This window comes from Bos taurus, chromosome 26, assembly GCF_002263795.3.
Source record: "Bos taurus isolate L1 Dominette 01449 registration number 42190680 breed Hereford chromosome 26, ARS-UCD2.0, whole genome shotgun sequence".
NCBI lineage: Eukaryota > Metazoa > Chordata > Mammalia > Artiodactyla > Bovidae > Bos > Bos taurus.
In genome coordinates this window covers 18,018,340-18,045,032 of record NC_037353.1, presented here as the reverse complement: position 1 = coordinate 18,045,032, position 26,693 = coordinate 18,018,340, and the positions used below count along the sequence as shown (strand labels likewise).

The window sequence follows — 26,693 nt, the reverse complement described above, 5'->3', positions numbered from 1 at the left end:
AGACCTCAAATCAATGAAGTAGGAAACAAAAAATAGAAAAATTATCGAACCCAAAAGTTGATTCTTTGGAAAGATTAATAAAATTGATAAACAGCTATTTAGAATGATAGAGATTGAGAGGATAAGATTGAGAGAGAAAGACAGAAGACATAAATGACCAATATCAGAAATAAAACAGGGGCTATCATTATGAATCCTACAGACATTCAAAGGATAATAAGAAAATATTAAGACTGATTTCATATCAATAAATTTTTGAAACTGATGAAATGGACAAATTCCTTGAAAAATACAACATATCAATACTGGCACACCTCAAGAACCCTGTCTTTTGAGGGGGCTATAGAACTGGCTAGCAAAACCTCACAAAAGAAATTTTAGACATGGCTAGTTTTAGCGGTTAAGTCTATTAAACATTTATGTCAAGTGTTCTCTGTTAGAAAATAGAGGAGAAAAGAATACTTTCAAACTTGTTTTATGAGGCCAGATTAACCTGGATACAAAAACTAACAAAAGATGTTACCAAAAAGAAAATTATAGACCAACTTCCCCCATGAACACAGATAGAAAAATCCTTAACAAAATATTAGCAAGTTGCTGCTGCTGCTGCTGCTAAGTCGCATCAGTCATGTCCGACTCTGTGTGACCCCATAGACGGCAGTCCACCAGGCTCCCCGATCCCTGGGATTCTCCAGGCAAGAAGCCTGGAGTGAGTTGCCATTTCCTTCTCCAATGCATGAAAGTGAAAAGTGAAAGTGAAGTCGCTCAGTCTTGTCGGACTCTTAACAACCCCATGGACTGCAGCCCATCAGGCTCCTCTCTCCATGGGATTTTCCAGGCAAGAGTACTGGAGTGGGGTGCCATTGCCTTCTCCAATTAGCAAGTTAACAACATGTAAAAAGGATGGTAATCATGACCAAATGGGGTTTATTCCAAACATTCAAGATTGATTTAACCCTCTAGGAACTTGTGGCAGACAAAGATGAAACATCAGATTAAGGAAAACATTTTTCTACAATTGCTTTCTTTTACTAATAGGGAGGAAAAGTGGTCAGATATAGCTAAAAACACCAGACTAAGAATCAAGACCAGGATTCTAATCCTGGTTGTGCTTCCAACTCAGAGTATGTTAGAAAGGTCACTTTGCCTCTCTTGGTCTTAGTTTTCACACGTGTCCAATAATGACCTCTTAGGGCCTTTCCCGTTTTAATATTCTAAGAGCATATGAGGCCAAGTCCTAAACTTTTTCTCACAGCTGCTTAAACTTTCTGCTTCAACACCTCAGAAGGAAGAAGTAGAAAACGTGCAAGACTTGCTTTCATGCACAAATGAAGACACCATCTGTGTGAGACTTGAAGTGCTGAGGACTCAAGGGAGACCCCTCACTTGAGAGCACCTGTGTGTCCTCAGGAAGTAGTTTTAATTTACTCTCTGAAGTCATCCAGTATGTCCTTATGCCATGGAAAAGACCATGGACTTAGGGTTTAGAATCAGTTGGATTCGAATCACAGTTATGCTAACTACTGAATGACCCTGGAAAAACTAACATCTCTGAATCTTAGTTTCTTTATCTCTGAAGTGGAGATAATACTTGTGATTCAGAATTATTTTGAGGGATGATTATAAGATAGTATAAGAAAATTCATGAATTATAGTTGGTGCTCAATAAATGTTAGCTTCCATTCCCATTTCAATAAAGAATTAAGTTTGGTTACGTATAGCAGAATACACAAATAATCATGGCTCTAGCAAGACAGAGATGTGTTTATTTCTCTTTCATGTAAAAGAATTCGAAGGTGGGAAGGCTGGAGTTTGTATGAGAGCGCCATGATCAGTAAGGAACCAGATTCTGTCCACCTTTGTTCTCTGCTCTCTTTAGTGTGTGACTTCCATTCACATGGTCATCTTGAAATCTAACAGGGCTGTCAGCTCTCCAGCCATCCATTCACATTCCAAGTAGGCGCTAAAGAGAGAAAAAGGCAAAAGGAGTATCTGGCAGCAGAGTTAAGCACACAATAGAGAACTTTGTGGATCCTGCAGCTAATGACTTCCACTTACTCCTTAGCCTCCTCTAAGTTGGGGAATGAAGTCTTTTAGTGGGGCATATTACTGTCTCCAAATAAAGGGGTGATTGTGTTACTAAGGACAATAGATATTGGGTATGCAGTCAGCGATCTCCACAGAACTCCTTTTTCCTGTTATTACAGTCACTTTGGTTTGGAGATTGTGGAACTGGCATGGAATAGGTGGTGTGGCTTCTGAGTCACAATTCATGACAAGAGAGTCAGCTCCTGCGTAGCACATGGATTTGAATTCAAAATCTAGTTTTGATCCTTCTAAATACGTAACCATGGATCAGGCAGATTACCTTTTTGGAGCCTAGTTTCTTCCCCTGTGAAATAGGATGATAATAACATGCCTACCTCACGGGTTTCAGGTAAAGATTCATGCAAGCTGAATAAGTGATCACACTCTGTGCAGAGCTGGCCACAGAGCAGATGCCCAATAATTTGTTTCCCTGAACTGGAGGTCCAGCCTGGAAATGGCCTCTGCCATTGCTCAAAATGCCCCAAGGAGACAAGTGGCAGAAACTTCATGGGGAGTGGCCATTTTGGTAGGTAAGGAAGGAACTCAAAAGAGGGCTAGGTTCTTAGGCTTTGTCTAAAAAGCTGCTTGTAATTGCAGAAAACGATCTATGTAAGTTCTACGAAAGAACTTCACAGAGTTGTGACAGTGCATTGATAGGGGGCTGGGGGTGGGTAGGAGGTGTGGCTGACAGGGTCTGGAGGCCAGAGAAATCCTGAACGTGAGGAATAGCTATCACGTATAGCAGATAGTAAGCTTACCTTCTCTTTCAGAATTCCAGGTCTGTGGTAGGCAGAATAATGCCCCTGTCCCCCAAAGATGTCCACACCCTAACCCCTAGAACCTGGGAATATACTGTTACACGGCAAAAGAGAATTAAGGCTGTAGACGATAATACGGTTGCTAGTCTGCTGACCTTAAAAGAGGGAGATTTTCCTGGATTATCTGTGTGGGACCAATGTAACTGCTAGGCCCTTAAAAGCGAAAGGCAAAGGAAACACAAAAATATGTGATGAGGGAAGAAGGGTCAGAAAGATGTTATGTTACTGGATTTGAAGATTGAGGGGGGCATGAATCAAGAAATGTGTGTAATTTCCTCTAGAAGCTGAAAAAGGCAAGGAAATGCATTCTCTTCTAGAGACTCCAGAAAGGAACCAAAACCTGCCAACACCTTGATTTTAGCCTGGTGTGGCTCATGTTGGACTTCTGAAATATAGAAGAGTAAGATAGTCAGTCAGTTCAGTCACTCAGTCATGTCTAACTCTTTGCAATCCCATGGACGGCAGCATGTCAGGCTTCCCTGTCCATCACCAACTCCTGAAGCTTGCTCAAACTCATGTCCATGAGTTGGATGGCATGAGTTGGTCATGCCATCCAACCATCTCATCCTCTGTCGTACCCTTCTCCTCCTTCAATCTTTCCCAGCATCAGGGTCTTTTCCAATGACTCAGTTCTTCAAATCATGTGGCCAAAGTATTGGCGCTTCAGCTTCAGCATCAGTCCTTCCAGTGAATATTCAGGATTGATTTCCTTTAGGATTGACTAGTTGGATCTCCTAGCAATCCAAGGGACTCTCAAGAATCTTCTCCAACACCACAGTTCAAAAGCATCAATTCTTCAACGCTCAGCTTTCCTTATAGCCCAACTCTCACATCCATACATGGCTACTGGAAAAACCAAAGCTTTGACTAGACCGACCTTTGTTGGCAAAGTAATGTCTCTGCTTTTTAATATGCTGTCTAGGTTTGTAATAGCTTTTCTTCCAAGGAGCAAGCATCTTCTGATTTTATGACTGCATCTTTTAATTTCATATCTTACTCATGTAAGATAATAAATTTGTTTTATTTTAGGCCATTGAATTTGTAGTAATCTGTTATGGCAACAGTAGAAAACTAGTTCTTGGACTGAACCCTGATACTTCCATTATTAAATGTCTTTCATTTCTTTCCACTTGCACAGAAAACCTATCTCTCTGTCATCTCTGCTCTCTGGACATCGCTGAGGGCTGCAAGGGCACAGCTCCCTTCAGATCCACTACAGAGCGGCAAAGGGAGGAGGGTAAGACGTGGCAGGCGAGTGCGAGGGTTAAGGGAGAGCTCTAGCTCTGGTCTCAAACAGGCGTGGTATAGAACCTCGGGGAGCATCTGCTCTCTGTGGGAGTCTGAGTAAGAGATTTGGCTTCTTTCTTCAGCGCTAACCTGAAGGCCATGATAGGTGCTACCTCAAAGGCACAAAAGGCAATGACGACGATACCTTCCGTTTGACATATGAGATTATCATTAACGCTCTTGTGCCGTCTGGAGATCAGGAATTACAGGAAGGTCACTGGAGGGTAATCAAGGGCAACATCAAGCACCAGGGCCAGGTGCCAGAGAAGATGCCTCTTCCCCTTCCTGCCCCCTCCCCTTCCTGCCAGGGCAGCGGCTCAGGGAGAAAGCCCCAGGGAATGGGGAGATGGCTGGGCCACCTGTGCACACTGACAGCCCCCGCCCCAGATCGCAGAGGCCGTGCAGCTAACCCTTCTGCCTCCGTCCTCTCTCAATGCTCCCTCACTCGGGCTGCCCTTTGGTGGCCGACCCGGCTGATTTCACGGGGAGCGGGGCGCACGAAGCCCCTCTGCCTCCTCCCTACCCTGAGTGAGCGATGAGGGGAACGCTGGAAGGCTGGCCGGCTGCGGGCCTTGGGGGGTAGTTCTCACTTCCCCTCCCCAACCGCCCGGGGAGCAGGTGCCGGGGGCCGAGCCCCGCCGGCGAGGCGGGCCTTGTGGACACGCCCTCTCGGCGAGTCCTCGCTGCCCCGCAGGAGGAAGCGCCAGAGCCGCGGCTGGTGCTGCGCGGAGCCGGGCGCGCCGCTCCCGTCCTGCGCCAGGGCCGCCGCCGAGCCCGCTCCGGCCCCGGCCCCCGCGCGCAGCGAGCCGGGCACGGAGGACCGCGGCCGGCGGCATGGCAGCCTCAGGTGCGTAGGCCGGACGCCGGTCCCTCTCCCCCGCCTCCCTTCCGCGCGCCCTCTCGCCGCCGCCGCCCGCCGTCCGCTGTCTCCTCTCGCTGTCCCCGGCTGCTCCCTCGGCTCGGCGCGGGATCTGTGTTCTGTTCTTTCCTCTCTTCTTGTCGCAGACTTCCCTCCCCAACTTTCTCACGTTCCCCTTCCCAAGCTGTTGCGCGATTTTCTTCGGCCCCTGCCCTACCTTCCCCTGTCCCTCATCTTCTGAGTCTCCTTTTCTCCCTCTAGCACTGGCCCTTGAGCTTCTGAGGGTCGATCTCCCTCTTGAACTAACTCTGTGAGCCCAGAGTCAAATTTAAAGAATGTGGAGAGCCCTCTGGTCTCTCCGCTGGCTAAATGCTTCTCTTCGGATCCTATCGGGCCAATAGGGGGCGCTCAGACAGTCCGAGTTTGGAGATGGGCTTTGGGCCGCCTTCCTTAACCGGCTTCCTCTTCCTTCCTGGGCTTTTTTTTTTTTTTTTTGTCTAGAATTTCGGTAGGACTCTAGGAACACCACTCCTTTAGTTTTACTTTTCTTATGTCCTTGTCAGAACTTTGGGGACTGGGGATAGGTGAGGGTAACTGGGTAATCTACCCATCAAAAGGTGCCAGGAGTCTGTTCTAATTAGCCTTGGGCTCCCTTCTGGTCCATAAAGTGTACCCTTGGCAAGCCTCTCACTCACTGAGATCCAGAACAAGCACAGTAATGATGATGAGAATAGAGACAACCAATGAGCACTAACTATGCAATGGAGTGGATATTGTGCACCTAAATATGTCCTCACTGGTGACCAGGACACCCTAATCTCTGCTCTCAAGGAGTTTATAGTCTGTGAAGGCAAGCCATAAGTACAACAGGGAATTATTAAATGAGAAGATTAGAGTTACCATGTTTGCAAGTGCGTTTACTAGTATTTTTCCACCCCATCTTATAATGTTTTAGTAGAGATAACATGTGAAAACAGGATGTAAAATCTTCTTGAAAAATAATATCTAATTGGCTGGGAGGACGTGCTACATTTGGAGAAATTGTGGGCAGATGCTAGAATGAAGGGCCAGCTCTCCCCAGGTGCCCTGAGATAGTCTTCTAATTGTGACTTGAAAGAAAAGGCCAATCAACGGTGACAGTTCCCTTAGATTTGGTAATGCAAACTTCGTATTTAAGGGAATTGGGAAGGTAGCTAACCTTAGCCTCCTGGTTCTCTAGCTGGGCACTAGAGGTTAGAAGAACTTGTACTATGAATAAGGTAATAGTAGGTTCATAGTCCACACAATCCATTTGAAAGCCCGTGCAGAGTTAACTGCTGCTGCTGCTGCTGCTAAGTCACTTCAGTCGTATCCGACTCTGCGACCCCATAGACGGCAGCCTACCAGGCTTCCCCATCCCTGGGATTCTCCAGGCAAGAACGCTGCAGTGGGTTGCCATTTCCTTCTCCAATGCATGAAAGTGAAAAGTGAAAGTGAAGTCGCTCTGTCGTGTCCGACTCTTCATGACCCCATGGACTGCAGCCCACCAGGCTCCTCCATCCATGGGATTTTCCAGGCGAGAGTACTGGAGTGGGGTGCCATCGCCTTCTCCGGCAGAGTTAACTAGAGGGAATCAATTCATTCAACATATATTTATTGCAGGCACAGTTCTAGGTGTCAGGTGTATATTTAATAAAGCAGACGTAAGCCATGACTCCTTGAAGCTTATGGAACAGCGAGGGAAGGCAGGCAATACACTGAATAAGGAAAGTGCCATGTGCCTGCGTGCTTAGTCATGTCTGACTCTTTGTGACACCATGGACCATAGCCCTCCATGCTCCTCTGTCCATGGGATTTTCCAGGCAAGAATACTAGAGTGGGTTGCCATTTCCTCCTCCAGGGGATCCTCCCAACCCAGGGATTGAACCTGTATCTCCTGTGTCTCTGGCATTGGCAGGCAGATTCTTTACCACTGAACCAGCGGGGAAGCCCAAGGAAAGTACATTATGTGATGGCAAAACAGTAGAGAGGTAAAGGGGGTTGGAGATACATTTTTAAAGGAAGCTGCCAGGTTAAGTCTCATGGAGAAAGGGGCATCTGAGCAAAGACCTGAAGGAGCACAGGAGAGGAGGCATGTGGGGGAAGAGGGCTTTAGGCAGGGAAACAATAAATGGGCGGATATGACATATTTCTGGAACAGGGAGCAGGCCAGAGTGGCCACAGTAGGTGGGTGACTGGGGAGAAGTAGGAGATAAGATCAGTGATGCTCCCACCTCCGTCTATTGCTAGGAACAGTTCCTGGGCTGCTTAGACCAGGAAATAGCATATTTTGGGTGGAGAAAACCACCCCCGACCAGTGTCCAGTAGGCGTGGCCAAAGGGGCTGGAATTGTGTGCTTCTATTCTTACAGGGATTCAAGCCCAGTGGCCAAACCTGGGCCCATTTATGGGCTCTGTAGTGTCTGTAATCTCTTTATGTCTGTAATGGTTAAAGCTGTCAAATCTTCTTGCCATAAACATCCTTTGTGGTGAGTCACCACTCCAGTTTCTGAAAGTGGAAGACTTTCTGAGGTCTGGAAGTACCGGGTCCCATGGTGGATGGCACACTGGTGGGAGTGGTGAGACTGTCTCTCTGTCAGGATGCTGTAGTCTCTGGAGCCATCCAGGCCACTCTCCTATGTGTCTTCCTCTTTTTCTCCTCTTCCTTTGCCTCTTCGCAGGGTTAAAGAATCATGGGTTTGATCCCTGGGTCGGGAGGATCCTCTGGAGTAGGAAATGGCAACCCACTCCAGGATTCTTGCCTGAAAAAAATCCATGGACAGAGAAGCCTGGTGGGCTACACTCCATGGGACTGCAAAGAATCAGACACAATTGTACAACCATCATCACAGTCAATTTTAGAACATTTTCATTACCTCAAAAAGAAATTCCATACGCTTCAGCCATCACTCTGTTGTTCCCTCTTCCTCTCTAGCCTTAAGTTCTACTTTCTGTCTCTGTAGATTACATTTCCCTACTCTGGACTTTCATATAAATGGGATTATATATTATGTGGCCTTTTGTGACTAACTTCTTTCACGTTGTACGTTTTCAAGGTTCATCCAAGCTGTAGCATGCATCAGTACTTCGTTTCTTCTTATGATCCAATCATGTGGTCTTCTTCAATTCCCTTCCACTGGAAGGATGAGCATTAGTTTCTTTCTTTCTTTCTTTTTTTTTTTTTTTGAAATGCATATTTGCTTGTTGAAATTGAGGAGAATCTTGACTGTCTGAAAAACACTTGGAAAATGAGGTGAAATGAAATGGAGTCAGCCTACCCTGGAATATTCTGCAGGCTTCTGATGATGTCTGTTGTATTTACTCTTGAGAGAGAGGAAAGAGAAGCCATAAGTGATTTTCCCAAGTGGCCAAGCCTGGTTGAGTGAAAACTAGAATCCTTTCCTCTGTGTATCAGCCTCTAGGTATTTGAAGAAAGCTCTCATACCTTTTTCTACCCCCACAAGGCTTCTCTTACCTCTAGATCCTTCTTCCATTCCTGGACTTATAGGACAAAAGAGCTTGAAGGGACCTAAAATTTTTTTGTCATGTTACCTTCTGTCTGATCCTCAAAGTCCCTCAGTATTCCTGTGAAGTCTCTAAACTTGAAACTTTCAGAGTCTGGAAGCTCCTCATGTTGTTTCCAGATCTCTCCCTATTCGAGTCGCCTTCCTTGTGTCACACCCTGCTTCAATATGGTGCCCAGATTCAGACTCGGACTCCAGGTTGGATGAATGGAGTGGTCTGGGCTGGATAGTTTGAGGAGCTGCCAAGCTCTTTCTTCTCAGGTCTTTTCTGGGGTGGATTCTTAAAAGGAAGCTGTCTTTCGGTCACCGTGTTTCTTACCACCACTGTCACTCCCTGTTGCCACCAGCCAGCCCTGCCTCTGCTGTTCTCCACTCCTTTCTCCGTTGATAGCCAGTCCTGGTCTCTAAGCTCCTCAAGGATAGAGATCCTTCCTTATTTCTGTCTGGAATTTATGGACTCCTTATTGGCTCATGTATTTCATTTCTCTAAATAAACAAACAAAAATGAAGGAAGGATTTGGCACGTGTGAAGAGTGACTTATGATTAAAGGAAGGGACTCATTGAAGAAAAGGGTGTCCCTACGCATGAGAGAGAGTCCCCGACAAAACATTTAGTCCCAGCAGGTTGTGGAAGGACTTTGACTTCCACTTTGGACTTTTCTAGAATTTCCCCAAGTTTCAATTTCAGCACCAGAGTGAAATTCAGGAAGGTGATAGATCTCGTTGTCCTCATTTACACTGAGGCAAAATTGCTTAGACAGAGTATATTGGTCTGAAGTCACACCAGGAGTTGGTGACCAAGTAGGTTGTGATGTTAACTAGCCTGAGGTATTAACCACTTCCTTCTCAAGTACTAGCATACCTCATTTTATTGCACATGGCTTTATTGCGCTTTGCAGATATTGCATTTTACTTTTGACGAATTGAAGGTTTGTGGCAACCCTGCATCAAGCAAGAATGTTGGCGTTATTTTTTTTTTCCAACAGTGTTTGCTCACTTCCTGTCTCTCTTTCACATTTTGGTAATTCTTGCAATATTTCAAGCTTTTTCATTATTTACTATATTTGTTATGATGATTTGTAATCAGTGACCTTTGATTTTACTATTGCAAAACATGGTTAAGGCTGAGAGGGTAGTATTTTTTAGTGATAAAACATTTTTAAATTAAGGTATGTACATTGGGATTTTTTTTTTTTTAGACTTAATGTTCTCACACAGTTAACAGACTACACAGTATAGTATAACTATAACTTTTATATGCACTGGGAAACCCTCAAATTTGGGAGACTTGATTTTGCGGTATTCGCTTTATTATGGTGGTCTAGAACCAAACCTTCCATGGGGTCACGAAGAGTCGGACATGACTGAACGACTTCACTTTCACTTTTCACTTTCATGCATTGGAGAAGGAAATGGCAAGCCACTTCAGTGTTCTTGCCTGGAGAATCCCAGGGACGGGGGAGCCTGGTGGGCTGCTGTCTATAGGGTTGCACAGAGTCAGACACGACTGAAGCAACTTAGCAACAGCAGCATCAGAACCAAACCTGCAATTACTCTGAAGGATGCCTATACTTTCACTCAAAGGGGGTGAGTGAAATTTAGCACCAGAACCTCAGGAATGAGACATTTTAAGTAGATTTCCATTTAGAAGAGTCTAACTCTGGGAAAGACTAGAGATCTCTTCAAGAAAATTAGAGATACCAAGGGAACATTTCATGCAAAGATGGGCTCGATAAAGGACAGAAATGGTATGGACCTAACAGAAGCAGAAGATTTTAAGAAAAGGTGGCAAGAATACACAGAAGAATTGTACAAAAAAGATCTTCATGACCCAGATAATCACAATGGTGTGACCACTCACCTAGAGCCAGACATCCTGGAAAGTGAAGTCAAGTGGGCCTTAGAAAGCATCACTACGAACAAAGCTAGTGGCGGTGATGGAATTCCACTTGAGCTGTTTCAAATCCTGGAAGATGATGCTGTGAAAGTGCTGAACTCAATATGCCAGCAAATTTGGAAAACTCAGCAGTGGCCACAGGACTGCAAAAGGTCAGTTTTCATTCCAATCCCAAAGAAAGGCAATGCCAAAGAATGCTCCAACTACCACACAATTGCACTCATCTCACACTCTAGTAAAGTAATGCTCAAAATTCTCCAAGCCAGGCTTCAGCAATATGTGAACCATGAACTTCCAGATGTTCATGGTGGTTTTAGAAAAGGCAGAGGAACCAGAGATAAAATTGCCAACATCCGCTGGATCATGGAAAAAGCAAGAGAGTTCCAGAAAAACATCTACATCTGCTTTATTGACTATGCCAAAGACTTTGACTGTATGGATTACAATAAACTGTGGAAAATTCTGAAAGAGATGGGAATACCAGACCACCTGATCTGCCTCTTGAGAAAACTGTATGCAGGTCAGGAAGCAACAGTTAGAACTGGGCATGGAACACAGACTGGTTCCAAATAGGAAAAGGAGTACGTCAAGGCTGTATACTGTCACCCTGATTATTTAACTTATATGCAGAGTACATCATGAGAAACGCTGGGCTGGAAGAAACGCAAGCTGGAATCAAGATTGCCGGGAGAAATATCAATAACCTCAGATATGCAGATGACACCACCCTATGGCAGAAAGTGAAGAGGAACTAAAAAGCCTGTTGATGAAAGTGAAAGAGGAGAGTGAAAAAGTTGGCTTAAAGCTCAACACTCAGAAAACTAAGATCATGGCATCTTGTCCCATCACCTCATGGGGAATAGATGGGGAAACAGTAGAAACAGTGTCAGACTTTATTTTTGGGGGCTCCAAAATCACTGTAGATGGTGATTGCAGCCATGAAATTAAAAGACACCTACTCCTTGGAAGGAAAGTTATGACCAACCTAGATAGCATATTGAAAAGCAGAGACATTACTTTGCCAACAAAGATTCGTCTAGTCAAGGCTATGGTTTTTCCAGTGGTCATGTATGGATATGAGAATTGGACTGTGAAGAAGGCTGAGCGCCGAAGAATTGATGCTTTTGAACTGTGGTGTTGGAGAAGACTCTTGAGAGTCCCTTGGACTACAAGGAGATCCAACCAGTCCATGCTAAAGGAGATCAGTCCTGGGTGTTCTTTGGAAGGACTGATGCTAAAGCTGAAACTCCAATACTTTGGCCACCTCATGCAAAGAGTTGACTCATTGCAAAAGACTCTGATGCTGGGAGGGATTGGGGGCAGGAGGAGAAGGGGACGACGGAGGATGAGATGGCTGAATGGCATCACTGACTCAATGGACATGAGTTTGAGCAAGCTCCAGGAGATAGTGAAGGCAGGGAAGCCTGGCAATCTGTTATCCACGGCGTCACAAAGAGTCAGACATGACTTAGCAACTGAACAGACTCCTTAGAAAAGTGGTATAAATCACTCATATCTACATAGTCAGGCAATGTACTGTTGCTGCTTTCCTGCTAAGACAATCAGTGCTCTGAGACCCAAGTTTCCTTCTTAAGGGTATTTCTTAAGTACCTTTTAAGGGTGCTCTCAGAAATCACTTTCTTCCTTCTTCGTCACTCTTTAGCCATCACTTGTCAACCCTGTTGAAAACATTACCCCTTGTTTCTCCATCACTAATGTATGGGACCACAGCCAGCCTCTTCTGAGACCTTACTCTCCTTCTAGTTCTTTTGCACAAACTATTGACATGATATTTGCTAATATATTTGTCTCTGTGTGTATGTGGAGGGAGGGTATGTGACTACAGCTTCTTACTTTTATACTTTTAAGTAAACCCTGAGCACAGCATCACTAACTTTGCATCCTTAATACTGTAATGAAATGTAGTCTTGCACACTGCCTACCTGATGGGCCATATTCATGCCCATTCATATACAATTACCCTTTACATTTAGAAGAACATTTGCTTCTTAGTATAAAACAGCCACGTAGGGAGGAGGAGCATAAAGAAGACAGATATATTTGGATGTTAATTCTGCTTGTTCTCAGTATGAGCTCCATAGTTATGTAGATTTGCCAATTTTATTCCTTTTGTAGTTCAGAAATTATTTTTCCATCGAGGTTCAAAGAAATATTCTACACAGAAGAAAAAAGATTCAATTGGCAAAGATTTCATTTTATGGAAGGCTGCACCACTGATACGTTTAAATTTTGTCCTTGATCTACTTAACTCTGGAACCAGAGTAAGCATTCCTAAAAGGGACTGTTTTATTCCAAACTGAGGAAACAGACCATGTTCAGAATTGAGTTTGCTACAGAGCTACAGACATCCATGGTGTCTTCAGAATTGCTGACTTTTATTCCAGTCTCAAATTGCCTTCTTTTAAAATTTGCGCACCTTCCCTTCAAAAGGACTCACAGGCTGATGCTCTTGTTCCTACTGGAAACCTATTGGGTTTTATATTAGTACTGAATGAGGGGCTCTGAAAAGAAACAGCACATTTTTGTTTTATTTACTGTTTTAAAAGATTTGGTACTGTCATCCTGGGGGGATATCAGAACTGTGTTGGGTTTACATTTTATATGTCATTATTTTTATTTTGAATATGGAGATGGATGGGGCCAGGAATGGGACTTCCTTCCATGATGTTTTCAGAGCTGAGAAGCTCAGGTCTTGCCCCAGTCCTACCTCTGACATTGAGATAAATGTGGCCCAAGGATGGCATTTAATTGTGCTAATCCACAACTTAGATGAATCCCATTTCACAAAATTCCCTGCTTCCATCTCTGAGTGGGAGGAGGGCTCCCTATTGCCTTGTAGATTCGTAGGTGCTTCTCTGTGCTCACCCCTTCCAAATCCCTTAGAATAGTTCATTGAATTAATGGGAGATGAGGACTCACAAGTGTTACGTTAAGAGCCAAGCTTCTTTGAACTTCCATAATGGAAAACAAGAGTTATTGCTCATAAGATTCTTGACAGAATTCCTGATGGGAGGTAGCAAGTAAAGTCGGCAAGAGGATGGGATAGGAAACCAGGGGGCAACCTGAGTTTCAGTCCGGACTCTGAACTAATTTGCTGAATGTAAATTTAAATAAATTCCTTTATCTTCTCAGATGAAGTGTATCTTTTATCTGTAAATGAGGAGTTTGGGATCACTTTGTGATCCCCCAAAGATTCAGCACATCTCTGAGGCTTTGGACTCCGTTTCTGGCATTTGTGCTTTATTACAGGAAGAATAAAGCCTGTGTGACAGACCATGTGGTGAGGGGCACCTTATAAAAGACACTGTATAGGTCAATGTGTTAGTTCAACCATGGTTACCTTTACGTTAATGCACTGTTTATATTACTGGAAGGATAATGACACCGGCTGCCAATCACTTGGTATTAGGAGAAGGCGATGGCACCCCACTCCAGTACTCTTGCCTGGCAAATCCCATGGACGGAGGAGCCTGGTGGGCTGCAGTCCATGGGGTCGCTAGGAGTCAGACACGACTGAGCGACTTCACTTTCACTTTTAACTTTCATGCATTGAAGAAGGAAATGGCAACCCACTCCAGTGTTCTTGCCTGGAGAATCTCAGGGACAGGGGAGCCTGGTAGGCTGCCGTCTATGGGGTCGCACAGAGTCGGACACGACTGAAGCGACTTAGCAGCAGCAGCAGCAACCAATCACTGAGGGTTTACTACATGCCAACCACTATGCTCAGCAATTTACATAAAATATTTAATTCTCACAAAACACTGATAAATATTGCCTTTATATTGCCATTTACAGATAAGTACATGAGGTTTAAAAAATGGAAGCAACTTGCCCAGGGTTTCATGGCTACTACTTCAGAAAGCCAAGATGCTAAGTCTGGCTGCCTGATTCCAGGTCTGTGCTTGTAACCACTGTGTTTGGGAAAGCTAGGTTCTGCGGATCAAACTGAAAGTGTTAGGCGCTCCGTCATGTCTGACTCTTTGTGACCCCATGGACTGTAGCCCACCAGGCTCCTCTGTCCATGGGATTCTCCAGGCAAGAATACTGGAGTGGATAACCGTTCCTTTCTCCAGGGTATCTTCCCAACCCCGGAATCAAACCTGGGTCTCCTGCACTACAGGCAGATTCTTTACCATCTGAGCCACCAGGGATCAAACTGCCTTGGTTCAAATTTTTAACTCTGCCACTGGGGCTCTTGGGTAAATTACTTATTCTGCCATACCTCAATTTTCTCATCTTTAGAATCTGGCTAGTAGTGGTACCTTGGAAGTTTGCTGTGATGATCTAATGAATTTTCTAGGCAATAAGCTGGAATGTAGTAAGCTCTAAGTAAGTGCTTGCAGTTTCTTTCATCATTGTCATCCTATACTACATCAGCCATTTGCAGGAGAGGATACCAGCAGAAGCAACAGCGTATGCAAAGATCTAAAACAGCATGGGGTGTTTGGACAATGGCAGGGAGGCTGGAATGGTAGGAACACAGGCTGTAAGTGGGAAAGAAGTTGGGCAGATATGCTGGGGGTGGAGCGTGAGAGATTGTGGGTTCCAGGCCCCTCGTCTGGATGGTGACTCTTGCAGGTCATGGGAAGCCCTAGTGGGAGCAGGCATGTTAACATGCTTCCGTGTCTCCTTCTTGCTCAGGGATGCCGGGAGGATGCGACATCCTCATCGTTTATAGCCGAGATGCTGAGGAGTGGTGCCAGTACCTCCAGGACCTTTTCCTTTCCAGTCGGCAGGTCCGCAGCCAGAAGACGCTGACTTACAGGCTGAGCCCCAAGACGTCCTTCTCCGCCGAGGACCTGAGCTTCTTTCTCCATGTGCGCTGCGTTATGGTGCTGCTCTCTGCAGAGCTGGTGCAGTGCTTCTGCCAGCCAAGCCTGCTGCCCCTGCTGCAGAGAGCCTTTTACCCTCCACGCCGCGTGGTGCGGCTGCTCTGTGGGGTACAGGATAGCGAGGAGTTCCTGGACTTCTTTCCAGACTGGGCACACTGGCAGGAGCTCACCTGTGACGATGAGCCTGAGACTTACGTAGCAGCTGTGAAGAAGGCCATTTCTGAAGGTAAATGTCTCTTCTGGAGTACAGATATGCAAGCCCTGGAAAAAATGACCCATCCAGGCCTCAGGCATTTCAGGCGAGATGTTGTGGTGTTAATGGTCATCATTCCTATTACAGACTGAATCTAGACCTCACTATGCTAAGAGCCCCAGTCGTATTTACTGGTTTAGAGCAGACTATTTCTGGGATGGGATTGTCCCATCCCAGAATAGGGTAGGTTAGGTCTCCTGGATAGGGTAGAATAGGGTGGGTCTCCTGGACCACAGGAAAGAAAGATGACACTTTTCCTTGGGTTCTGTGCTAGGATAAGCCCTCTTTTTAGAATTGTCTACACCTCAGAAGACATTGGACAGAGACTCCAGCCTAGACGGCAGTGGGGGTGGGAGTCTGAGACTTAGTTTGGTGGGGATGTGAGGACTATGACTTCCAACCTTCCTGTTGCAAGGCCACTTCCATTTTTTATCATCAGGTGACCTTAAGATTTTGGTTGAAAAGGTGTCACTTTTGGGTAACATGGTTATAGAGAAACACATGCCTTCTCTATTTTCCACCAGCCTAGTTTCTGTCCTTTGCCTTGTTTCTCCTTTTCAAATGGGAGAATTCCGAGCCTCTCTGCCAGGACTAATGACTTCAGTGGCCCCAGGAAGTATGACAAGTGCTCCGATTAGCAGTACCGGAAGATGTGCTCTGGGATGGACGTGTGTCACAGCTTTTCTTCCTCTTTTTGATTTCTATTTTTTGCTTCACTGTGAGCTATGAGCAAGCTATGTGTTTATCTTCTATTCTCTTGCCATTTGAGCTCTGATACACCTGATGCCAGCAAAGAAACCTGGAAAATAATGGAGCGATGTAACTATGCTCAGTTATCCCTGGTGTGCCTTGGGCATTAAAATTTGACTCATCCACCCCATGTCGTTTGATTTGTGAATCAAGAATTCACAAATTCTTAGTGACCTTAAAAAGCTAGTAGAGTTCCTAGATATTTTTATCCCAGGAATGGCCTGCTCCAAACCAATAAGTATGACCAGGTGACCTAACACAGTAGGATCCCAGGCCATTCTGTAATATAAATGACAAGTGTGAGTGTAGAAGATGTCTCACTTGAAACTCCCGGGACCTGGATTTTTCCAGAGTTTACTTATCTTTACTTCAGAAGGACACAAGGATAGAAAAAAATGCATAATTCATACTTGCACGATTGTACTTCATTGGTTTGAGGGGTCTGCTGAAACTTACAGAGAAGTCAGGTACAACTGGTTGTTGCAGCGGACGAGCTTCTGTCACTGCTTAGCATGAGCTTATGATCTGGTGGGCAGGCTGCTGTGACCCACCTGTCCATCATCCCACACACCATGGCTGTGTTGTTACTGTACTGGCCTCATGGTGTGTGCGCTAACAGACTGGTCTTTCAAATACTACAGTGGTATTGTTTTTAAAAATAGATGCTAAAAGGGATTCTCTGACTATTGTTTGGCAGTGTCTGATGTTCAGATGCCTAGATAAATTGATCGCTTATAATATTATACTTTTCACTAATGACTCTGGCTCAGTGTGCTGTGAGCCCTTAGCTTCAAGTGTTTCAGAAGGAATGACATGTTTCACAGTGGTATTTCTGTTCTGAAAGCAAATAACCTCTCATCAGAAAGAGATATTTTAAATGGGAGATTAAAACCAACTGCTTAGTGGAAAATCTGGGTGGTTCAGAATCAATGGAAATGTAGGGACAAATGGAATCATAGAAAACTGTATGAGGCAGGATGGCTTGTGCCTCCAATGTCATTTACTTATCTGATATTAGATTTGTGAATTTGGGGATTAGAGGTCTCTGTGTGGGGAGGCTAGAATGGCTTAGGTTTGCTTTGGGAATGGCCATGGCCATCACCCTCAGTTGGCCCAGAAATGGGGGGCTGTATCTCTGATTTTTGTGCTGAACAAGCTTTCTTAACAAACGGAAGACTTAAAGTCTAATGTTGTAGCAAAAATGAGTGACGACACTCTATTGGCCTGGCTCCGATGCTAACTGAATGCCCAATATTGGGCAATCTATGTAGCCTCTTTGGGTTTCAGTTTCCTTTTTTATGGGACTTCCCCAGTGGCTGAGCCTGTAAAGAATCTATCTGCAATGCAGGAGACCTGAGTTTGATCCCTGGGTTAGGAACATCCCCTGGAGAAGGGAATTAGCTACCCACTCCAGTATTCTTGCTTGGAGAATTTCATGGACAGAGGAGCCTGGCAGGCTACAGTCCATGGGGTCACAAAGAGTCGGACACGACTGAGCATCTAACACTAACACTTCCTTCTCTTTAAGAGGCGGGCTTACACTTGTTCTAAGACACTTTCCAGGGCTGAAACCTATGAGTCCCTTAGGCCAGAGAGTCTCAAATACTTTTGAAGCACCACCATCTTGTCCTATTTCATACCTGCTTTGACTCCCCAGAAGCTTAGAGCTAAAACAGTGTTTAAGGATCAAATTATCCCTATGCTATGTTTCTGGTATGAGTATGTCCTTAGTTATAGTCTGTATAACTTGTGATAATTTATTTTAATATCCCTGTTGTACACATGAGGTTTTCCTAAGGTAGTTCAAAATAAAAGTCAAAAATAAAATTTTCATACACCCCACTAGTACAAGCTGGCCCAGTCCTATGAGAAATAAATACATGAAACTTATTTCTTTGACTTCCTCTGTTAAAACAATTCCAGTGGGAGACATAATGGAAAATTGATAATGGGGATGCACTAATGGTAGAAACAATAATTGTGGGGTTACTGATTGTACAGCTATTAAAAGCTACAGGGAGACACATTTCAGGCATCTTTCTAATAACTGAAGTGTGCAAAGATGGGATGGGTGGCCCTTGGAGGTGGTAAGTTCCACATCACCAGGAGTGTGCAAGCAGAGACTGCCTGTATGGTGTAAAAGGAATTCATCTTTGGAACCATGGTTATACCATGTGACCTTCACAATCTTTGATCATAAAATTCTCTTACCTTAAGTTTCTGGGGTTTTTTTTGCTAGGGAAACATGTCTATACTGAATCCAGTCTTCCTCCTTCACCAGATTTTCCTGGGGTTTCTAATTCCCAACTGAAGAAATATTGGTCATATTCCTACTGTAACCCCAACAGAAAATAGCAGGGAAAAAGATTTCAGTTCATAATCTATGTAACCCTTGAAAACAGTAAAACTCCAAGAATATTTATATACATATATATTTTTTAAATTTTAAGGTCTTTTCTGAGAAAACGTGATGAAATGAAATTTTTATTTTAAGGCAGGGCAAGAAAAAATTAAACATCAAACTCTCTCTGTATTTGGACCTCTCCTCCCCTCCCATGTGTACAGTGGGCATCCGCATTGCGCATTGACCCACGTTAGCCTGAGTTTCTCAGGAATGGGAGTGCCTGCTCAACCATAAAGATCAATTTTTTCTTTCTTCTGACACTAACAATGTAACTTAAAATAATAGTGTTCTTTCCCAGCTTTGTACAGGGTCATGATGACTTGTTGCTTGCTTTGTCTGTGCCTACCTGGACCATGTATCCTTGATGAACTTTATGTAAAACATCAGCATGTCATTTTGATGCACAGTCCTTTGTCTCAAAAATGTTTGTGACTGTGCCTTTGACTTCTAGCAGGTAGGAGAGTTCTTAGAGCTTTCTGAGAATCTACTTGCTAGGTTATAATCCTCCATATGGCTCAAATAAAATTCTTTTTGTCTTCTTAACTTGATAATTAGTTGAATTTTTGTCAACAAATATTACTACTTAGTAAGATATTCATTGAGACCATTTAAAATTTAGGCTAAATTTTAGACCACTTAAAATTTAAAATAAGGCTTAAAGATTAAAAGCTTTAGAGAATAGAACTGGTAATAGAAGTAATAATTCCAGAAACTGGGATCGATTGTGGTGGTTGTTGTTCGTGTCTAACTCTTTTGCCACCCCATTTACTGTAACCCACTAGGTTCTTCTGTCCATGGGATTTCCCAGGCAAGAATACTGGAATGGGTTTCCATGCCCGCCTCCAGGGGATCTTCCCAACCCAAGGATTGAACCCACATCTTCTGCATTAACAGGCAGGTTCTTTACCACTGAGCCACCAGGGAAGCCCTGAATGAGGTTACAAGTAGTTAATTATACTTTCTCTTGCTGCTGTGTTATCTAAATAAGTACTTCTCAAACTTTAATGAGGGTGGGAAGACCTGGGATTCTTGTCAATATACAGATTCTTACTCTATGAGTCTGGATGGGACCCAAGATTCTGCATTTCTAACAAGCAACCAGGTGATGCTGATGCTGCTGGTTAGGGGTCTGCTGAAAACTGAGCTAAGGTCTAAGTCACCCTTCCTTTGTCAAGTCAGTTGTCTTGTACTTCTGTTATGCCTGGATCATTTTTTCAGATATCTACTTTTCTGGAAATGAAGGCACTATCTCATAAGGTTGACTCCTGGACCAGTGTTTACGTATAAAATAAGACCAGTGTTTGGTGCTTAGGCCAGTAGACTTCAGGATAGGGCTCTGGAGTTCTCTTCCTGGTCCTTGACTCACAGATTCAATGTTAGCTCTGACAGCTTTCAGCCTCTCCATTTTCCAGATGTAAATGGTCCTGACATCGGAATGGGGGTATACTTCCATCACAGTCCTTACTGCTTCTTCATTTAACAGGCGTGTTGATCATAATTACTATGCCACTAAAAATGTTTGGGAGGTTTTATTTCCTACCCCCTCTCTCCAAATTTGTCAGTCACCTTAAAACTGAGCAGATGTTTTAATTATAGAGGCTTCAGTGTGTCGTAACAGCCAGTTTATTTCCCAAGGCCTTCATCTGTAAAATGATGGGGTTGGACCAGGTGATTGGAAGGTTTCTTCCAGTACCCCAGCACTGTAAGATATCATTGTGAGTTTTCTGGGCAAATTACCCTAGAACCTTTTAACCTGTTCAGTTTAGTTCCAAAATGTTTGCAGGGTTATATACCCAGGGCATAGAAGACTGTACTATTGTTCTGAATTGTTTGGATTTGTTAGGTGATTATTTTAAAATAAGGAAGTGAGAAAAACCAGGGTACAGCACCGAAATTATTTCCTCTTTTTATAGGCGCTCTGTTTTTTTTTTTTTTCAGGCGCTCTATTCTTTACTGCAAATCTCATTGGAATGTAAAAATAGATTCTGTTAGTCTGTGTGGGAGAGGTCTTGATGGGTAACACTGAGTTTTATTTCAAAAGTTCTCATAATTTAGTGTGTCCATATTTGTGTGTGTATGTGTTGAGGGGGAAGGGAAACGCTGAACCAGTTCTTCCAGTATTATTCAGTATTACGTTGGAGATCTTGTCTGCTTTCTTATATGTATTTTCTTTTTACCTCCCCTATCTTTTCTCATGCCCTTTGTGCTTCTCATGCCCAGAATCATCATGAATTTTGCCTTTTTCACATGGGGAAAATTTAGAGGGATTTGTCCACATCTGGCCTTCCTTTGTTGATATTAGTATTCTAATCTGATTGTTAAACTGGAGTTTAAAAGGAAAACAATTGAGATACAAATACTTTTAGCTAATCAGATGGATTCCAAAGTCTTCTCCCAGATTTAAAAAGGAACATTTTCTTTTCTGAAATAAAATACAATTGACCCTGGAACAACATGTGGGTTAGGGGTACTGACTCCCCTGCCCCCACCCATGTAGGCAAAAATCTTTGTGTCATCCTTTAGTATTGGTGGGCGATTGTTGCCAGGACCCATGTAGGACGCCAAAATCCATGGATGGTCAAGTCCCACACAGGCCCTTGGTATCTGTGGTTCTGCATTTATGGATTGAACCAACAGGGGATCATGTAGTTGATCATTTTTATTGAAAATAAAATCTGCGTATAACTTGTCAGTGCAGTTAAACCCATGTTGTTCAGAGGTCAACTGTAATGTATGTTTATCATAATGTTTAAAAAAAGAAAATGAAAAATACACCTGTAGGCTATTTCCAATTTAAAAAATAATAATGTTGCAATAAATCTCCACACAGCTTTATGCCTAAATCTTTGTCAATCTCTGTGGATTTCCTCTTAGCCAGTCTCCGTAGAGCTCCTAGAGATGGTGCTCACCTGCTCTGTGCATCTCCCCACTCTCCCCATGTGACCTGAATTCATGGCCCCTTACTTGGTTTTTTGTTGTTGCAATTTATCTACTTATTTTTCTTTCCCTTTATGCCTAAGTCAGTGATTTACGTTTGCAGTTTCTCTTGCAAAGATACTCATATGGAGAACTGCCCTGAACCACTCCTTCTCCTCATGGAAAGAGCTAACACTAAGGTGATGCTGTGTCATTTGCTGTGTGTAATACACTGGTCACTTCATGGGTATTTATCCCCCACCACAACCCTGAGTGGGTAGATGGTTTTACCACCAGTTCACAGGTGAGAAAACTGAGGTTCAGCAAGGTTCAATAACTTGCATGATGACTGGGAGCAGCTCACATGGAAACATAGGGCCTTCAGACTCATGCTCTGCTTTGTCTTGCTTCCTTCTAAGCCTCTCCCCCCTCATCCTCCTCTTCCTCATGGAGACAAGAAGCAGGAAGAAAGCCTGGGAAAGAGAAAGGATTAAGGACAATGAGGCTTCCCTGAGTTCTCTAGACCACAGGATCCCAAGTCAGACTGGATATTGGCATTGCCCCCCTACTTTGTTTAACATGCTGGTGTCCCCGCCTTACCCTAGGCTGACTGAACAAGAATCTCAGAGGTTGGTTCAGACAAAATGAATTTCAAAAAGACTCCGCAGCGGATTATGCTCTGCAGCCATGCTCTGGAGACTCTGTTCCATGCCTGCAGCCCTGTCCATTGGTTTTCTGGTTGGAGGAGCTGGCAACAACTCAGGCCTTGTGGGCTGTCACAGGGCAGGTCACGGGGCAGTGTTCCCAGGGGCTTAGAGCCTGGCCAGGTCACAGCTCACTTCCACGTCACAGGCGGCAGCTTTTAGACAGGGGAAGAGAGACAGACCCTCCCAGCAAAGGGGAAGTGACTGCACCCTCCTTGCTGTCCTTGCTGTGGCAGCCTCGCTGATGGTAAGTCCGTGATGGCTTCTGGGGCTTCTGTGCTGCCTTGCAGAGACTGAGGGGAGAATCTGATCTGGGGCCTCTTGAAATAGTCAATTTTTGTTCTGCTGTCCTCCTGCCTTGTGGCCTTGGGTTGTTGGTTCTGCTCTCTCTCTGCTGTGGTTTAATTCGCACTTAAGGTTCCCCCTTAAATGACCCTTGCAGAAATATGTTTCCTTCACACAGTCTTCCCTTTTGAAATAATCTTTGATTTGGAGAGACGATGCCCAGCTGGGATGGAAAAATCTGTCCCAGTGTCACTAAAAAGCTGCAACATGTCCAAAGGTCGTTTGGATTTCCCTTGCCAGGTATCTTGACCACCTCATAGAACGAGATGCTTCCTCCTAGCTACACCTAAAAACAATCAATGAGGACTAATGTGCAAGATAGATTTTTGTACCCATGGATCTGTATGAATTTCCCACAGAGCTGTGGGCCCAGGTGGTGTTGTGGAATTGGCCACCCTGCTGCTTCAAAAGCCACCCAGAGACAGCCTTCTGCTCCCAGCTAGACTTTCTGTGGTCCCTCAAGGAAAATATCTGCAAGTCACTTTGTCAACTGTGGTTGCTGAGCTGCAGTGAAAAGGGAGTGATGAATGCTGAAGTTTCCACTAGTGTGAGAATCTCAAGTTTGCACCTGTTTTTGTATGAATTGTCTAAATGCAGGCCAGGATGGAAATATCAGATGTAGGGATTTTTTCGGTTGGTTTCTTACCCTGTAGTTTCTGTAGTTTTTGCAACTCACTTCTCCTGCGATTATTGCTAGAGGAGAATACTAGAATGGAGGAGCGATCTGACATCTGTTTTACCCCTTCAAAGCCCTTTTGTAAACATTATCTCATTTGGTCAGTGCTATTTTCTTGTAGTGTTAGTAGCTCAGTCGTGTCCAACTCTTTTCGACCGCATGGACTGTAGCCTGCCAGGCTCCTCTGTCCATGGGATTCTCCAGGCAAGAATACTGGAGGGGGTTGTCATTTCCTTCTCCATTCCCAACCCAGGGATCGAACCTGGCTCTCCTGCATTGCATTTTCTTATAAGGCACACAGTATTCTCATCACCACTTTACAGATGAGGAAAACAAGGCCTGGCAGGTTCACACAGCTGTTGTTCCATTAGAGCAGGATCAGGTCAAGCCCTCCTGCCTTGTAGTCCCAGGCCTAACTCTTTTCTTATCCAGATGTTGCAGTGAGCCTTCCATTCTCAAGACCCTGTGCTAGGTGCTGAAACAGAGCAGGGAAGCCAGATATAGTCATTGCTTTAATAGTCCCTGCGTTCTAAACCAGCACTATTCAAAAAACGTATAACACAAGCTACATGTGAAATTTCAAGCTTTCTAGTAGCCATAGTAAAAAAAAATTAAATACTAGAATAAAAAGAAACAAGTGAGTAAATTTCAATAATGTGGTTTACTTAGCCCAATATATCTAAAATTTCAACCTATAACCAATGTAAAATTGTTAATGAAATGTTTTCTATCCTTTTCCTCATACTAAATCTTTGAAATCTGGTTTGTGTTTTACACATAGAGCACACGTTTCAACTGTTCAATAGCCACATGTGGCCAGTAGCTATCATATTGGACAGTATAGATCAAGAATGATGCTGCTTAGAGAACTGGGGGCCATATCTGTTACTATTTTAATACATGAAATGTCGTATATGTTTTTAGAAATGACTGTCCTGGTTTTTTTATTAATTTATTCAATCAGTCATTCAGCAAGTATTGAATGAGCATCTGTCATGTGCTAGTCTGTAAGGAATATCTGTTCATTGTTTTCTTTCCTTTCTCATCTCCTCTTTCTGGCTTTTCTTCCTCATTCCTCCCCTTTCTTTGTCTCTTTCTATATTTTGTCAGCTATTTGGCTATGTTCCCAGGCTCTGCAAGTATACATTGGGTAAGACAAAATTAACTTTGATTAACAACGGCGTTTCTATCCTTGGAATGACCAGTTTATCATATGTACTGGTGAGACTGGACTCCTGGCAACCTATCATATCTGAAGGCAGAAACTAACCAGGGTGCTTCTGTCTATCTGTTTACCTACCTGTCTACCTACTCATCTATCTAAATTTTGCAAGTATGTATAGAGCAGCATTTATATATATTTATGCCAGTGTATATGTATCTATGTATTTTACACTGGTTTATGAACTTTTTCACTGCAAGGATACACAAGGAATTGTTAATAGTGGTTGCCTTTTGGTGGATGGAGGACATTTTGAACTTTTTATTTTAGACATTTCTCCAGTGTTTAAATTTTTCTGTGATGCTAATTTTTACTCTTTGAGATTTTAAAAGAGAAAACTGATGGGTCATGGGGATTTTATGAATCTAGAGGAAGGAGTTGGACTAATACCCAACTACTCCAAGTAGGTTGAGTTTCAGGTTAAATTCCTTTCTGCAAACTCCTTGGCCTTTTTTTCAGCTTCGTTAGATTGATCTTCTGGGTAAGGGGAAGTGACACTGGTTTGTTTATTGCTGTAATGACTGTCCCATCAGTCACTCCATGTGGGCTCTGCTTGAAAAGAGGGAACAGCCACTTATCACTGAGTCATAGTTTTACTCTTCTCAAATGGAATTTGACTCTTGTGGAATTTAGATTGATGTCTCCTTAGGTTACTTCAGTCTTTGTGACAAAAAGTAAGAGAATGTGGGTGTATATTTCACAGACTTTGACACCAACTGGCTGTGCCACTGTGGTCAAGTCACCTGGCCACCCTGGACCTGTTCTTGTCCTTGTTAAAATGCCGGGAGGTGCTCAGATCGACATCTCAGACCTTTAAAGTCATGAAATTCCATGGTTACAACCACATGTAATTTAAATATCTTACATTTCATTGTTCTCAATCTAATATTTTTCAAAATCCCATCAAGGTATTGTATATTATTTCAGCTAATAAGTTATTCTTTCCAACAGAATTTAAATAGAATTTTAAATGACATAAGAGTAGCTTCCTGTTTATGGACATTAGCCTAAATTCAGCCTTAGAAGAACATAGCAGTATGCCATTATCTGTGTGGGAATGAAAGAATGCACGTATTTCCCACTTTGTATATATTGTTTACTGTGGGTGTGTAGATACACGGTTGTGGCTCACAGGAAGATAATGGGGGCAAGGGAAACGGGGGCAAATGTGCATGACAGAATGGCTCTGTTAACTTCCCTATTTTTGCAGGATGTTTTCACAGTTTTTCAATTTAGTTTCCATTGCCATTCACATGACTGAGAGTGTGTCTGAGATGGCTGAGGAAATAGGATGATTCATGCTGTAAATGATTTTTTATCATTGGAGAAATTATTGAAGCCATGGCAGCCTTGTCATATAGACTTCTGGGCAGAAAACTTGCTAATGTAGCCAGTTTGGTAAAATTTAGATGTGAACAGTGGTCAGCTGATTTTCTAAGATACAGAAAAATGAACAAAATTAATAATCGATAAAGTTGCCTTTTCTCTAGGGGAAAAAGCCATTTGGAGACTGTTTTACTTTCACTGTATTTATGTTTTTAAAGAAAATACTTGTCTCCACTGACAGATGTTGTGTGCTCAGTAAATGGTAGTGGATGGATGAGTGGCTCGGTGGGTGCATCCATGGATTGTTGCCATTTTCCTTATTCTTGAGCCCATTTTGAAGGTCCTAGTTGGAGAAAAAGATATCCTTCCTGTGAGCATCCTTCTTAAGGAGCCTGTGCTGCTGGTGCTGTGTGGATCATCAGCTGTTTGCATGGAGCAGATTTGTCTGTGGTCACATAGTTAGTATGTGTCTGAACAGAAACTTGTCAAACTGATTCAGAGCAAGACAGCATCTACTGAGTGCATCTTTTTTCGCTGTGTCCATACAACCTAGATAGCATATTCAAAAGCAGAGACATTACTTTACCAGCAAAGGTTTGTCTAGTCAAGGCTATGGTTTTTCCAGTTGTCATGTATGGATGTGAGAGTTGGACTGTGAAGAAGGCTGAGTGCCGAAGAATTGATGCTTTTGAACTGTGGTGTTGGAGAAGACTCTTGAGAGTCCCTTGGACTGCAAGGAGGTCCAACCAGTCCA

At 43.6% G+C, this 26,693-nt stretch overlaps 1 protein-coding gene across 1 annotated transcript in view; it reads left to right on the top strand.

The window, feature by feature from the left end:
• The first annotated feature begins 4,898 nt into the window (after positions 1-4,898).
• Positions 4,899-26,693, top strand: part of PIK3AP1 (phosphoinositide-3-kinase adaptor protein 1) — a 120,554-nt gene continuing 98,759 nt past the window's right edge. The window contains exons 1-2 of the mRNA XM_002698411.6: positions 4,899-5,040; positions 15,153-15,569. Of these exons, the coding sequence (XP_002698457.4) occupies positions 5,028-5,040; positions 15,153-15,569 (430 nt within the window). The 5' untranslated portion in view covers positions 4,899-5,027. The remainder of the gene's footprint in view (positions 5,041-15,152; positions 15,570-26,693) is intronic.